General features: G+C 56.2%; 1 protein-coding gene across 1 annotated transcript in view; it reads right to left on the minus strand.

Annotated features, from left to right (window-relative positions):
• The window catches only part of SLC9A1 (solute carrier family 9 member A1), a 36292-nt gene extending 30144 nt beyond the window's left edge, over positions 1 to 6148 (minus strand). The window contains exon 1 of the mRNA XM_009557562.2: positions 5740 to 6148. Within this exon, the coding sequence (XP_009555857.2) occupies positions 5740 to 6055 (316 nt within the window). The 5' untranslated portion in view covers positions 6056 to 6148. The remainder of the gene's footprint in view (positions 1 to 5739) is intronic.
• Between the last annotated feature and the right edge of the window lie 7138 nt (positions 6149 to 13286).

A 13286-nucleotide genomic window follows, 5' to 3' on the forward strand; every position in this document is an offset into this window, starting at 1 on the left:
TTCCAGCCCCTATCAGCAGCGCACAGGCACCGGGAACTTCCCTAATCTTGTTCCTCCCCAGCTACCAGCAGCGACGGGGACGGACGGCAGCGATGGGGACGGATGGCAGTGACGAGGACGGATGGCAGCAACGAGGACAGATGGCAGCGACAAGGATGACGGCAGCGACAAGGATGACGGCAGCCACGGGAATGGACGGCACTGGCCAAAGGCAACCAGGTTTGAACACAGAACCTGATGCTGAGATACCTCCTGACCAGTAAAGCTGACTGAGAGGTGTCACCAAGCACCCCCCAAAGCAGCAGCAGAACACAGCACAGAACACAGCACCGTCCGCAGCTCCGGGCTCCCTTTCTACTCTCTCCGCACAGCCTCTCTCCCCGTCTTGCTTTACACCAGCCCGACAACCCCACGGTGGCGATGGTTCTGCAAGCACGGGGTTGGCGCTGACTGCCGTCAGACGGGCTGGAAGGAGGGCGAACACTCCAAGCAGCAGCTCCAACCCAGACACATGGAAAAAACGAGCGCTGCAAAGGGGGAAGAAGAGACAGAGCAATGACTCAGTGATTGCTACAGGCTCCAACCCCAACTGGAGCGCAGCGTCAGGCAGCGAGCTAGCGTCTAGCACGCACCAGCAAGCAAAAGCAGAGTAAGAGCTCAGATGTGAAGTAGTGCCTCACAGGAACCCTCTGCGGCTCTCTCCAGTGTGGACATGTAGGAAATAAAGTGCCCTCTGCATACTTGAGCTGTGAGGTGGAATGGTCAGGATGCTCCGAGAAGGCTGGGATGCTCTCAGAGGCTGAGGGGTCATTTGGTGCAGACAGACGGTCTTGCAGACAGACACAGGGCATGTCTCGATCCAAGGCAGCTCCTCATCGTAGAATGGTTTGGGTTGGAAGGGACCTCAAAGCCCATGTCCCTGCCATGGGCAGGGACACCTCCCACTGGATCAGGGGCTCCAAGCCCCATCCAACCTGGCCTGGAACCCCTCCAGGGATGGGGCAGCCACCACTGCTCTGGGCACCCTGGGCCAGGGCCTCCCCACCCTCACAGCAAAACATTTCTCCCTAAGATCTCATCTCAATCTCCCCTCTTGCAGCGGAAAACCATTCCCCCTCATCCTGTCCCTGCCCTCCCTGATCCAGAGCCCCTCCCCAGCTTTCCTGGAGCCCCTTTCAGTCCTGGAAGCTGCTCTAAGGTCTCCCCGCAGCCTTCTCTTCTCCAGGCTGAACAACCCCAACTCTCTCTTCTCTTCTCCAAGGTGGAGAAGAGAACCCCCACACGCACAGCCAGCAAAGGGACTGCAAGGCACAATCTGTTATTTACATTCTGGACTCACACCTTCCCTTTCTCCTGAAACGGAAAAATACTTACAGGTAAGTACGGGATTTTTATAAACAGTCAAACCTGAATTCCCCTGAACATCTCCTGGAGCCACGTGAGCCGAAAGGTCAATTCTCAGAGTCAGGAAACAGTTTCTTGTGCTGAGACACCTCCCAGCCCTTTCCTACCAGTCCTTGGGCACAGCGCAAAGGAAATCTTCACAATAAGGACATGGATCTCTTAGAGTGAGTCCAGAGGAGGTCGCAAGATGATCTGAGGGCTGGAGGACAGGCTGAGAGAGTTGGGGTTGTTCAGCCCAAGTTTAGCTGAGATCTTAGGAGGAAAAGTTTTCCTGTGATGGTGAGGAGGCCCTGGCCCAGGTTGCCCAGAGCAGTGGTGGCTGTCCCATCCCTGGAGGGGTTCCAGGCCAGGTTGGATGGGGCTTGGAGCCCCTGATCCAGCGGGAGGTGTCCCTGCCCATGGCAGGGGGTGGAACTGGATGAGCTTTGAGGTCCCTTCCAACCCAACCCACTCCACGATTCTAACCCTGAAGAGCTGTCTAAAGGATCAAGAGAGATGAGGGGAAACTGAGCAACAAGACAAGGGTCGGGTTGCACGTCTTGGCCCAGCGAAGAGCCCTGTTAGCACTTCTGAGCTCCTCTACATGGTCACCCTGCACTGTGCCAGCAGATGACACCCAGAAACCATTCATGGGGCTGAAGACTCGGTTTTGCAGCAACACGTGGCTCAGTCACCAGCTCTAACCCAGCAAAGGGGCACAGAGCTGGAGGAGGAAGGGAAGTCAGGAGGTCTCAAACTGTCATGCACAGCCCACGCTGCATGAATTCCCCCTCTTGGAGAAAAGATATTTGTCCCCTGCACCTCAGGTTTTTGCAGGGTTACCTCAATGCATCAGTAAGCGCACAGGAATGGGACAGGGGAGAGAGAGGAAGCGCTGCAAATTCCTGCTCTGCTCATGATTCCCCTTTCCCTTCTACATGGAAACTGGATGTTCCAAACCCCGACCAGTTTAGGGAGCTTGGAGATGTGTGTGCCTCATCCTGCCATCAGAGCTGGCCCTGCACAGGCGTGCAGCGCTGCCCGGTTGTGTAAGAGCTATTCCCAGGTGAAAAAAAAGACTATTTTGCTGCTCCTGCACAACCTCCTCCGATCCAGGGTGGGATTGACGGGGTCGGCATTTAGACACTGAGCAGGTAGATGTTTTTGCAGGCTGTGAGTGGAAGGACCCTGACTATTCAGCTGTACCAGCAACTTAGGAACTACATACCAAGACAACAAGGTGAAAAAGCAACACTTTCACCTCCAAAACCCTGGAGAGGAGGCCAAGGAAAAGGATGCTCTAGGATCGCTCTGCTGCTGAAGCCACCATTAGAGCCGTAGGCATGGATTTTGGCATTAACAAGCATCCCTGGAGCCCTGCAGAGCACCTGCCATTTCCAAAGGCCCTTTGGCAAACTTGCAAGACAGCTCCTCCTAAAATATACCCCTTAAAACACGCAGCCTTGCATAATGCTTTGAACACGTAAGAATCACCAGCGCTCAGCTCACTGCCAGAAATAACTTTCCCTGCAGCACAAACGAACCCTAACTTCAGGCAAAAGCCATAGGAACAGCTTCCCGCGGCGCCGGTGACAAGAAGGTACCCATGGGAGGGGGCGTGGCTGGTGGGCAGTGATGTCCCCGTGCCCCTCACCACATCCGTCCCTGAGGAGCCACTTTGCGTTGCCCATTCTGGTGCTTTCCAGCGGTGGTTTCTCAAAGCACGCCCCAAGCAGGGACGCAGGCCGGCGCCGTTAGCCCCTCCTTTCTCCACCAGCTTCCGCACTGATACTTCTGATTTCATCACTCTTTGCTCTCCAAGACAGGAGGACTGAAAACACAGTGCAATAGCCCCGAACAGCTAGCAGAGGTCGCTTAGCATGCGCTGGGTGAGCCCTGGGAAAAGAGATTTCACTCTGTGTTTCCTATCACCAGGCACCTTGTTGCTAAACATGCCCTTAAATCATTTTTTTGGGCAAAGCCAAGAAGGGATAAACCCCATAGATCCCGCCTGGTTCCACTCTGCCCTGCTTGCTTCCCTGCCAGACAGGCAGGAATGCTCCGGGACTGAAGTGTTTGCTCTGCTGCACCTACATGCAAATAAAACACCCAGGAGGGATTGTGATAATGGGGCTTCACCTGCCTACGCACACTCACAGCGGGCTGGGAAAGGGATGAGGGATTGGTAGGAAAGGCTGGGCAGGGAGGATCTGAGTTCCTGGGGTCTCTTGGATCTCTCCAGGCATGGTTTCCAACAAGCAGCAGCTCAAAACCAGCTCCCAAAGCAAGATTTCAACCAGCAAGCGCTCCATAAGGAGAGCTGCCTTTAGCGTTTATTAAATCGCTGCTGGTAATTAAGGAGCAAAATGAAGGAAATGCAGAGCTTCCTTCCCTCCCGTCAGCCGCTCTAAGGGAGGAACAGGGAAACATTTCACCTGCCCTCTTGGCTTTCCCACTACCGATGGGACTGGGGCCAGCTCAGCCTCTGCACTGCCGGAGGCCAAGCCTGGCACGCCAGTGCCGGTGGGCACGGAGCGGTTACATCACATCACACGCTTTGGGGTAATTCGGTTGGTATTGATCCAGCTGCAGAAGTTTGGGAAACACTTTGTCAACAACCCCCTCCCTGGCAGATTGATGCTTTTCCCGAGCGGGTCATCCTAGCGGGTGACTTCCCAACCCCTGACACTCCTTATCCTTAATGCAGGAATGCTCTGGATGCTTTGCAGCAGAGCTGCCAACGGGACTTTGCTGCGGAGGGGGAGGAAAGGGAGGCTGAAGCAGCGGGAGATTTTTTTTAAGTGACTTCTCCAAGGTTACAAAAGGCATCTGTGGTCGAGAAAGGAAGCGAAGAAGCAAACCGGACGCTTCCTCCCTGAGCGCCAAAGCAAACCTGGTCCAACCAGGGGATGGGCAGAGGTCGGGGAGCACGCTGAGCAGAGGGGTTGGGGTGCCACTGCCCCCCCGCCAGGCCTACAGCGGAGACCCAAGGTCGTGGGGAGAGCGGTGCCCACCCAGCTGCACAGGGCGTGAGGGGGTTTGCCCTGGTTTGCTTGGGGGGAGGGCACCCTGGGATGCTGCAGAGGAGTCTGTCCTTGGGATGCTCCCAGGGTCCCACCCTGAGATGCTCCAGGGGGATGCTCCTTGGGATGCTCGGGAGTGCCTGTCCCATTCAGCCTGGGGGTCCCACTCTGGGATGGTCAGGGGGGTCTCACTGGGATGCTCCGAGGGGTCCCTCCTTGGGATGCTCAGGAGTGCAGTCCACTCAACTGGGGGGTCCCACCCTGGGATGCTTGGGTGGTCCCTCCTTGGGATGCTCGGGGGATCCTTCCTTGGGGTGCTGGGGAGTGCCTGACCCACTGAGCTGGGGGCTCCTACATTGCGATGCTCAGAAAGTCCCACCCTGGGATGCTTGGGGGGGGTCTCTCCTTGGGATGCTAAGAGGGGTGTTTCCTTGGGATGCTCGGGAGTGCCTGTCCCACTAAGCTGTGGGTCCCACCCTGGGATGCTCCAGGAGTCCTTCCTTGGAATGCTCAGGAGGTCCCTCTTCGGGATTCTCCAGGGGCTCCTTCCTCGGATGCTCTGGAGTGCCTGTCACACCGAGCTGGGGGTTCTACAGTGGGATGCTCGGGAGGGGGGGGGTCTCACCCTGGGATGCTCTAGGGGTCCCACCCTGGGATACTCGGGGTGCTGTGGGGCCCCTCCTTGGGATGCCATCCTGGGATGCTTGGGGGGTGTCTCAACCTGGGATGCTTGGGGTGCTGGGGGAGTCTTGTCCTGAGATGCTCGCGGGGTGCCACCCCGGGATGCTCGAGGTGCTGGGGGGTCTCGCCGTGGGATGCTCAGGGGGTCTTGTCCTGAGATGCTCCAGGGGTCCCGCTCAGGGCAGTCTCACTCTGGGATGCTCACGGGTCCTGCCCTGGGATGATTGGGGTGCTGTGGGGTCCCTACTTGGGATGCTTGGAGGGTCTCGCCGTGGGATGCTCAGGGTGCTGAGGAGTCTCACCCTGGAATGCTCAGGGGGTCTCACCCTGGGATGCTCGTGGGGTCTCACCCTGGGATGCTCGGGGTGCTGAGGAGTCTCACCCTGGGATGCTCGGGGGGGTCTCACCCTGGGATGCTCGGGGGGTCTCTCCATGGGATGCTCGGGGGGGTCTCACCCTGGGATACTCGGGGGGTCTCGCTGTGGGATGCTCATGGGTTTCACCCTGGGATGCTCGGGAGGGTCTCACCCTGGGATGCTCATGGGTTTCACCCTGGGATGCTCGGTGGGTCTCGCCGTGGGATGCTCGGGGTGTTGGGGGGTCCCTCCTCTCTCTCCCCCCCCTCCTCCCCCCCCCGGCGCTGCCCACCTACCCAGCTTCATGAGGCAGGCCAGGAGGATCCATAGGGAGATCTCGAAGGGGATGCGGACATGGGTGTAGTCGATGCCCAGGACCGGGAAGGCTTTGCGGTGCTTGCCGTGCCCCTCACCCGAGCCGTTGCCCGGTACTTTGCCCAGCGGGTGGATCTCATGGGCGGAGGCGGGGGGAGCCGGGGTGAAGCCCCCGGTTTCTTCTCCCGGGGCCGGGGGGGAGCTGGGGGTGAGCAGCCGATCCGCCTGCAAGCCCTGGCCGGGGAGCAGCGGCCCCAGCAGCAGCAGAGCCCAGGGCAGGGCGCGCAGGGCCCCCATAGCGCCTGGGGGATGGGGGGCGGCGGGGGGCGGTGGGGCTGCAGCCGCCCCGCACTCAGCCCGAGAGCTGCGACCGGAGCCGGAGCTCGGCCCGCAGGGAGGGGCGGGGCGGGGGAGCGGGGAGGGGGGGGGAGGAGGAGGAGAAAGGGGTGGAGGAAGGCTGGGAGGGAGGGGCGAGGGGAGGAGGAGGAGAAGGAGGGGGAGGAGGAAGGCTGGGAGGGAAGGGCAGGGCGAGGAGGATGGCTGGGAACGGGGAGGAGGAGGAGGAGGAGGTGGAGGAGGAGGTGGAGGAAGGCTGGGAGGGAGGAGGAGGAGAAGGGCGGAGACGGAGGGGCGGGGAGGAGGAGGAGGAGGAAGAGAAGGAGGAGGAGAAGGAGGTGGAAGAGGAAGGCAGGGAGGGAAGGGCAGGGGGAGGAGGAGAAGGAGGAAGAGAAGGAGGTGGAGGAGGAAGGCTGGGAGAGGGGCAGAGGGAGGAGGAGGTGGAAGGCAGGGGGAGGAGGATGGCTGGGAAGGTGGAGGAGGAGCAGCAGAAGGAGGAGGAGGAGGAGGTGGAGGAAGGCTGGGAGGGAGGTTGAGGAGGAGGAAGGCTGGGAGGGAGGGGCAGGGGGAGGAGGAAGGCTGGGAGGGAGGAGGAAGGCGAGGAGGGAGGGTCGAGGAGGAGGAGGAAGAGAGCTGGGGTCGAGTGGAGTGGGGGGAGATGGAGAGGAGAGGGTTGCGGTGCAAAGCGGGGGGCATGGAGGAAGAGGGGTGCAGGGCAGAGGGGGTGCATGGAGGAAGAGGGGTGCAGGGCAGAGGGGGTGCATGGAGGAAGAGGGGTGCAGGGCAGAGGGGGTGTGGAGGGTGCAGTACAAAGGGAGGGATCACAGGAGTTCAGGGTGCCAGTGCAAGAGGGGGTGCAGGGCAAAGGGGGTGCAGGGAAGGGTGCAGTGCAAGGGAGGGATCACAGGAGTTCGGGGTGCCAGTGCAAGAGGGGGTGCAGGGCAAAGGGGGTGCAGGGAAGGGTGCAGTGCAAGGGAGGGTGCTGATGGAAGAGGAGGTGCAGTGCAAAGGGGGTGCCGGTGGAAGATGGGGTGCCCTAGGGGTGGGAAATGGGGAGCATGGGAGCTGGGGGCACTCGTGCAAGAGGGGGGGTACAGTGCAAAACGGGGGTATATGGGGTGTGTGGTGCAATGAGGGGCGCAGAGAGAGGAAGGAACAAGGCAAAGGTGGGTGCTACTGCAAATGGGGCGCCTGGAGGTGAGGAGGTGCCCATGCAGAACGGGGTGCAGTGCAAAGGGGGGAGCAGAGAAGTGGGAGGGTTTTAAGGCAAGGTGGGATCCAGCTGAAAAGGGGGTGCAGGGAGGAGAAGCAAGCAGTGGATGAGAGCGCAAGCCTCAGAGGTTGGGGTGCAAGGAGACAAGGGGGTGCAATGCAAAGAGGATGCGCCCGGAGGCAGAGGATGCTAAAAGCCGCGGGTGTTCATAGCAGAGGGTGTTAATGCAAGTTTGGCTGCAAAAATACATGAGGGGGGACTGCAAGAAGGGGTGCCCAGAGATGAGGGGGTGTGCAAGGAGGTCCTAATGCAGGGGTAGGAAGGTCCAAAAGAAACGTGTGGAAATGGGAATCTGCAGACTGGCGTGGTGGGTGCCCGCTGCCGGTGGGTGCAGTAGAGTGACCCAACACTGTGCAGTGCTCCCCGAGCTTGGCAAGGAGAGCAGAGCAGCCACCTGCCTCCTCCCTGTTTGCTGCTTGGAAAAGGACAGTCATGGTCTGCTTAACCTCAGCACGGAGGCACCGCTCCCGGAGGGGGCGATTGGGTTTTGCAGAGTACTGATTTCCAGGGGAGATTGAACTGGTGGGCATTGGCTGCTCTTCTGGACCAATATAGCGCTGTAACCCCATCTGTGCCCTTCGTCCCGGTCACCGCCGTAGTCTGAGTCACCAGGAAATCTGATAAGGCTCTAATAAAACCACTAGAGCGGGGGTGTGTGTGTGTGTGTTGCTCAGCACCATACGCCTGGGCTCAGCCGCCCTGATTTCTTGGCTCTGCTACTGCTTTCCTGAGTGTCATTTGTGTGTGTGACCGGAGCGATCAAAACCAGTGGGATTTTCGAACGGATTTATTAGCTAAACTTTAAAGGGAAAGGAGCCTTTTGGTAAAGATGCAGCCCCTAATCCTTGGGGCACTTGGTGTGGGGAAGGAGTGAGCCCTTGACGTGATGCGTGGCAGCTCAAACTCGAGCTTTGAAGGTTATGCTCGCTGGGTTGCATCGCTTAGATTCTTTTTAAGATGGCATCAGGTCCCAAAGCTCTGGCAGTTGGGACTGCACTCCGGGAAGGCTGCAGGGAATGTGGCCTCTTGCCTTCCTGGCAGACAGGAGGGGAGCGCAGCAGCTACTTGGTGGAAATCATCAACAAATGTGAGCCATCAATTAAAGCGAATCATCAATCCGAGCAGGAACTGGCTAGGTGTGTCAGCTCCCCTCTTCCGCTCGGTTACGTTCTGGATAGTCAAATTAATCTGTCTTAGCAATTAAGCAAGGAATCCTGAGCGTTTCTTGTTTCGAAAGGGCTTAGTCATATCTGGGTGAGAAGCCTGATCCCAGACAACGGCAGTTGGTACGCGTTTCGGTTGAAGCAGGACCAGCACAAGCAGACAACCAGAGACTTGGTCAGGAGAAAACGCTGAGGCTCCTTTTCCTTGAGAAACAGCTCCTTTTCCTTCCAGAGCAGCTCCTAAAATGGGTACAACAAAATAACTGGGTCAGCTTTTTCCACCTCGTTGTGCCTGGATCCACCGGCAACCGTGGTGGGTAGGTTAGAGCTGCGTAGTACCTGGTTTCATTTGACAGTGGGGGATGTGGCATCAAACTAACATCTTTCTTCTTTGGTAGCGTAGGTTCCCAACCTTCTTGCCTGAGTAATACTGGCTGGACAAGGGCCTCTCAACCTACTGAACTCCTCAAAGGAGTTCGGTTGGTGCAAATTCTTGGCCAAGTGAAAAGATACTCCAGCTTCGGAGATCAAGACTTGGAGACAACCAATTAAATCTCTGTTCCCAAGTCAAGATATCAGCACTGCAGTGGCAGATATCCCCACGGGGCCTTGGGGATTGAGCTGCCTTGGAGCTTTATTCAGTTACTTGTGTCTCCGTAGTCTCCAGCTTTTCATGGCCCAGCTGAGATGCTCACTGTGATTCTTGGAACTTGCACCACCCTCGCACCGGGAGGGAGTGTAATTAGGATTAAGCTTCTCAGCCTGCAAAGAGAGAGCGATACAACCACATGAACGGGCAGATGGAGCTATAAAAATGTCCCATCAAGCAAATTACATAAGTTATAATACACCAGAGCTTGTCCTGTTGTATCTTGGAGAGCAAAATCAGACAGTGTGTGTATCTCTGAGTTCATAATTATGTTCCTTGGCCTCTGTCACACCTTCTGTCTTGGAGCAGCTGTGCCGCTGGGCATCTTCTCCGACCCAGACACCAGCATTCCCCCTGCTCCTCCAGGTGCATGCAAGTGCGTAGAACTTCATAACCCATAATACAGTACCAAGAAAACATCCAAAGTTGTGCTCGCCTGTAAATCATTGGCACTGGAACGGTCTCCCAGGGAGGTGGTTGAGTCACCTTCCCTGGAGGTGTTTAAGGGACAGGTGGACGAAGTGCTGAGGGCTTAGGGAGTGTTAGGAATGGTTGGACTCGATGACCCAGTGGGTCCCTTCCAACCTGGTGATTCTATGATTCTATGATGGTTTAAGGGAGTGTTAGGAATGGTTGGACTCGATGACCCAGTGGGTCCCTTCCAACCTGGTGATTCTATGATTCTATGCAGAATTCAGCCCTCGTATTGAGAGAATCCTCCTCAAAGCTTTGCTCTTCCATAGTACGTTTGGTGAGAGGGTCTAAATACTTTCCAGCTGATGTTGATCATCAAAAGGCAAACATCGTTTACTTTGCTCAGGGAGGTGAACCCAGGTAGACACTGAAAGGGAAGTGTTTTCCAAAGTCGTGCGAGGAATTGGCAGAAGATTTGCTCATAGGAACAAGGAGCACAGCCCTTGCTGTACATCCTGGCTGCAGCCCACGCTGGCTACAAGAATTTTTCTATGTTTATAGTCCCTTTCTATTTTAGGCCCAGCTCTGTCATTCTCATCCTCTCTGCTTTTATTCAATAAACTCAGTACTGCTGCTTCTCTCTCTTTCCACTTTGCGCCCCCACCTTCCTCCATCCCAACTTGCAAACTCAGAGCTGCCTGAGCAACGTGGGTGCAGGTCAGGCTTTCTCTCTCAGTCAAATGATTTTCGGTGGTCTGCCCCTATAAACAGCGCAGGGAAGCTGGCAAGCAAAGTATACATGACTCTAAATTTGATTTCCACAGCTCTATCCCAACCATTTCCACCTGCAAATCCTAGCTGAGCTCCAGTGCTTGCTGGCCAGGTGTCTGCAGGACAAAACACGTTGTTTCTCTCTCCCAGAATAAGGTCTGTGTCTATGACCCTGTGTACGTGTACGCTATGACTTCCCGACTATGGCATGGGGTGTAAAACTTCACTTTTGTGTGCACGTTGTGGTTTTTTTTTAACACTGTATTGTCTTCTGTGTGTAGCTTAGATCGCGTAGATAGGAGACAAATATTTACTGAAAGCGTTAAAAAATGCCTTCTATATGACTTAAATTATTTCCCCTCAGACATTGTAAGAAAGGTAATAACTTTCCGGCGGCTTTATTCCTTGTTCCCTGTACTTTTCTTCAGACTAAAAACCCCACAGCCCTGTTTCTGCTCTCCAAAGTGGTGTTTATACTGTAGGAGGATGGCTTTGGGAGGAGAACGCCGTGTTTACATTCCCCAAGGTGCCTCCAGTTCCCTTTGAGACTGCAGCGGCAAACTTCGGCTCCGACATCGGGATCAGCCAGTACCTGTGGTCCTCCTTGGATTCAGCCACTGTTGCGTCTGTCACCAGCTCAGAACTAAATCCAGCGCCTGTGCCCCAATTTTCTCTCCGTCAGCGGGTAAAACTTACGTGTCAAGGGCATCTGAAGCCTCCCTGATTTCCACGTAGAGCTTTCAATCCCTGTGGGGACGGCATCTGAGAGAAGATAAAACCCTGTTGTAAGGAAGATAGTGATGGATCCTGCTTATTATTTGCTTAATTAAAAGTGTCTGGACAGATGCAGAGTCAACAATTAACAATTATCTTGCCTTGAAGAACTCTGACACAGCTGAATAAGTTAATGGGTTATGAGGTGCAGACAAATCATTTCAGCTAATGGTTGGCCTGTCATTTGTCAATCTCGAGGTGTTCGGAGAGTCCTCTCACTTCCCTCAGATGCCCAATTTAAGGGTTTTTTTGCTCCTTCTGTTCACACAGAACAGGGAAGTAGCAATTTTCTTCCGTGGTGCAGCTGGGATCATCTCGGAGCCATGGAATTAAGTTCTAAATGAGAATTTAAACTATTCATTACACTTTATTAATAGGCTTCAGAATGTTTAATTGTGGAAATCAATTACAGAGAGGTGAATTCATACCTTTTAATTTATTTTACGCACACCTCCCCCTTGTGTGCATTAAGATAATTAGGACAAGTGGAGGTCCCAGCCTTGCCTTCGCCCCAAGCTCCCGTGGCAGTGTCCAGCGTCCCAGACATGCGGATATGGAAGGATGAGGTGAAGAGAAGGTTGTTGCAAACACTGCCACCCCCTGGCTCTTTCCATAGAGTTATATTTTCCTCCTCAAACACCTAATTCTGTGCTCCCTGAGGGAGCTTTGCAATTCTGTGCATTCCCAGTGGGAATGTCAAACCTCTTGGGCATGGATTTATGGGCTGGGGCCAATGGCATGAGGTTTAGCAAGGCCAAACGCCGGGTCCTGCCCTTGGGGCACAACAACCCTGTGCGGTGCTACAGACTGGGGGAAGAGCGGCTGGAGAGCTGCACGGAGGAGAAGGACCTGGGGGTGATGGTTGACAGCGACTGACCATGAGCCAGCAGTGGCCCAAGTGGCCAAGAAGACCAATGGCATCTTGGCTTGGATCAGAAATGGGGTCACCAGCAGGGCCAGGGAGGGGATTCTGCCCCTGTACTCGGCACTGGTGAGACCGCAGCTCAAATCCTGTGTTGAGTTCTGGGCCCCTCGCTCCAAGAAGGATGTTGAGACTCTGGAGCGTGTCCAGAGAAGAGCAACGAAGCTGGGGAAGGGGCTGGAGAACAAGCCCTGCGTGGAGTGGCTGAGGGCCCTGGGGTTGTTTATCCTGGAGAAGAGGAGGCTGAGGGGAGACCTTATTGCTCTCTACAACTACCTGAAAGGAGGTTGTGGAGAGGAGGGAGCTGGGCTCTTCTCCCAAGTGACAGGGACAGGACAAGGGGGAATGGCCTCAAGCTGTGCCAGGGGAGGGTCACACTGGATATCAGGAAAAAGAATTTCACAGAAAGGGTCATCGAGCCCTGGCAGAGGCTGCTGAGGGAGGTGGTGGAGTCCCTGTCCCTGGATGTATCTAAAAGACGGGTAGACGAGGTGCTCAGGGACATGGTTTAGTGGCAGATAGGAATGGTTGGACTCAGTGATCCGGGAGTTCTTTTCCAACCTGGTGATTCTATGATTCTATGGATTCTTTTTTCCTCTGAGACTTGGCTACAGCCCTGCGGCCTGTGCGGAGCTCCCACCATGGAGACACCAGACTGGCAGCTTTCCCTGCAGCAAGGTGATCCCAGTGGGATTGCAGCAAAGCGAGGAGGTGATGGAGAAGGTGCTGGGAGTCCAAGCCTCTCCAAAACAGCTCGGGCATCCTCAGGGGGTGCATGAGGCAGCTGCACCCTGCGAGCTCAGGGGGTCCAGCGCCAGCAAGGCCTGGCTCTAAGCAGCCCCTGTGCTTGCTAGAGAGGAGAGGAGGAAGGGGAGATGCGGAAAGGCCTGGCAGGAGGGACAGGAGTACATGCCCAAGCCCTGCAGCCCCCCAGGAAGGAGGGGCAGGGGTACATGCCCAAGCAGGACGCCATTACTCCCTCGCGGACTACAACTCCCAGCAGCCACTTCGCGGCACGGCGCTCCCGCCCCCCGCGCCGATTGGCCGAACCCGCTATTCTGAGCTCTCATTGGCTGAAGGAAATGTCAATCACAGGGGGTGACGGCGGCCGTGAGGGCAGGCCGGGACGCTATTCTCGAAAGCGATTTACGCGATGTGCGCGGAGCCGGGGCCGGGGCAGATGAGGGGCGGGTGGTGGCGCAGTTGGCGCAGGTGGCGCAGTTAGC

Source organism: Cuculus canorus, chromosome 22, assembly GCF_017976375.1.
Source record: "Cuculus canorus isolate bCucCan1 chromosome 22, bCucCan1.pri, whole genome shotgun sequence".
Taxonomy (NCBI): Eukaryota; Metazoa; Chordata; class Aves; order Cuculiformes; family Cuculidae; genus Cuculus; species Cuculus canorus.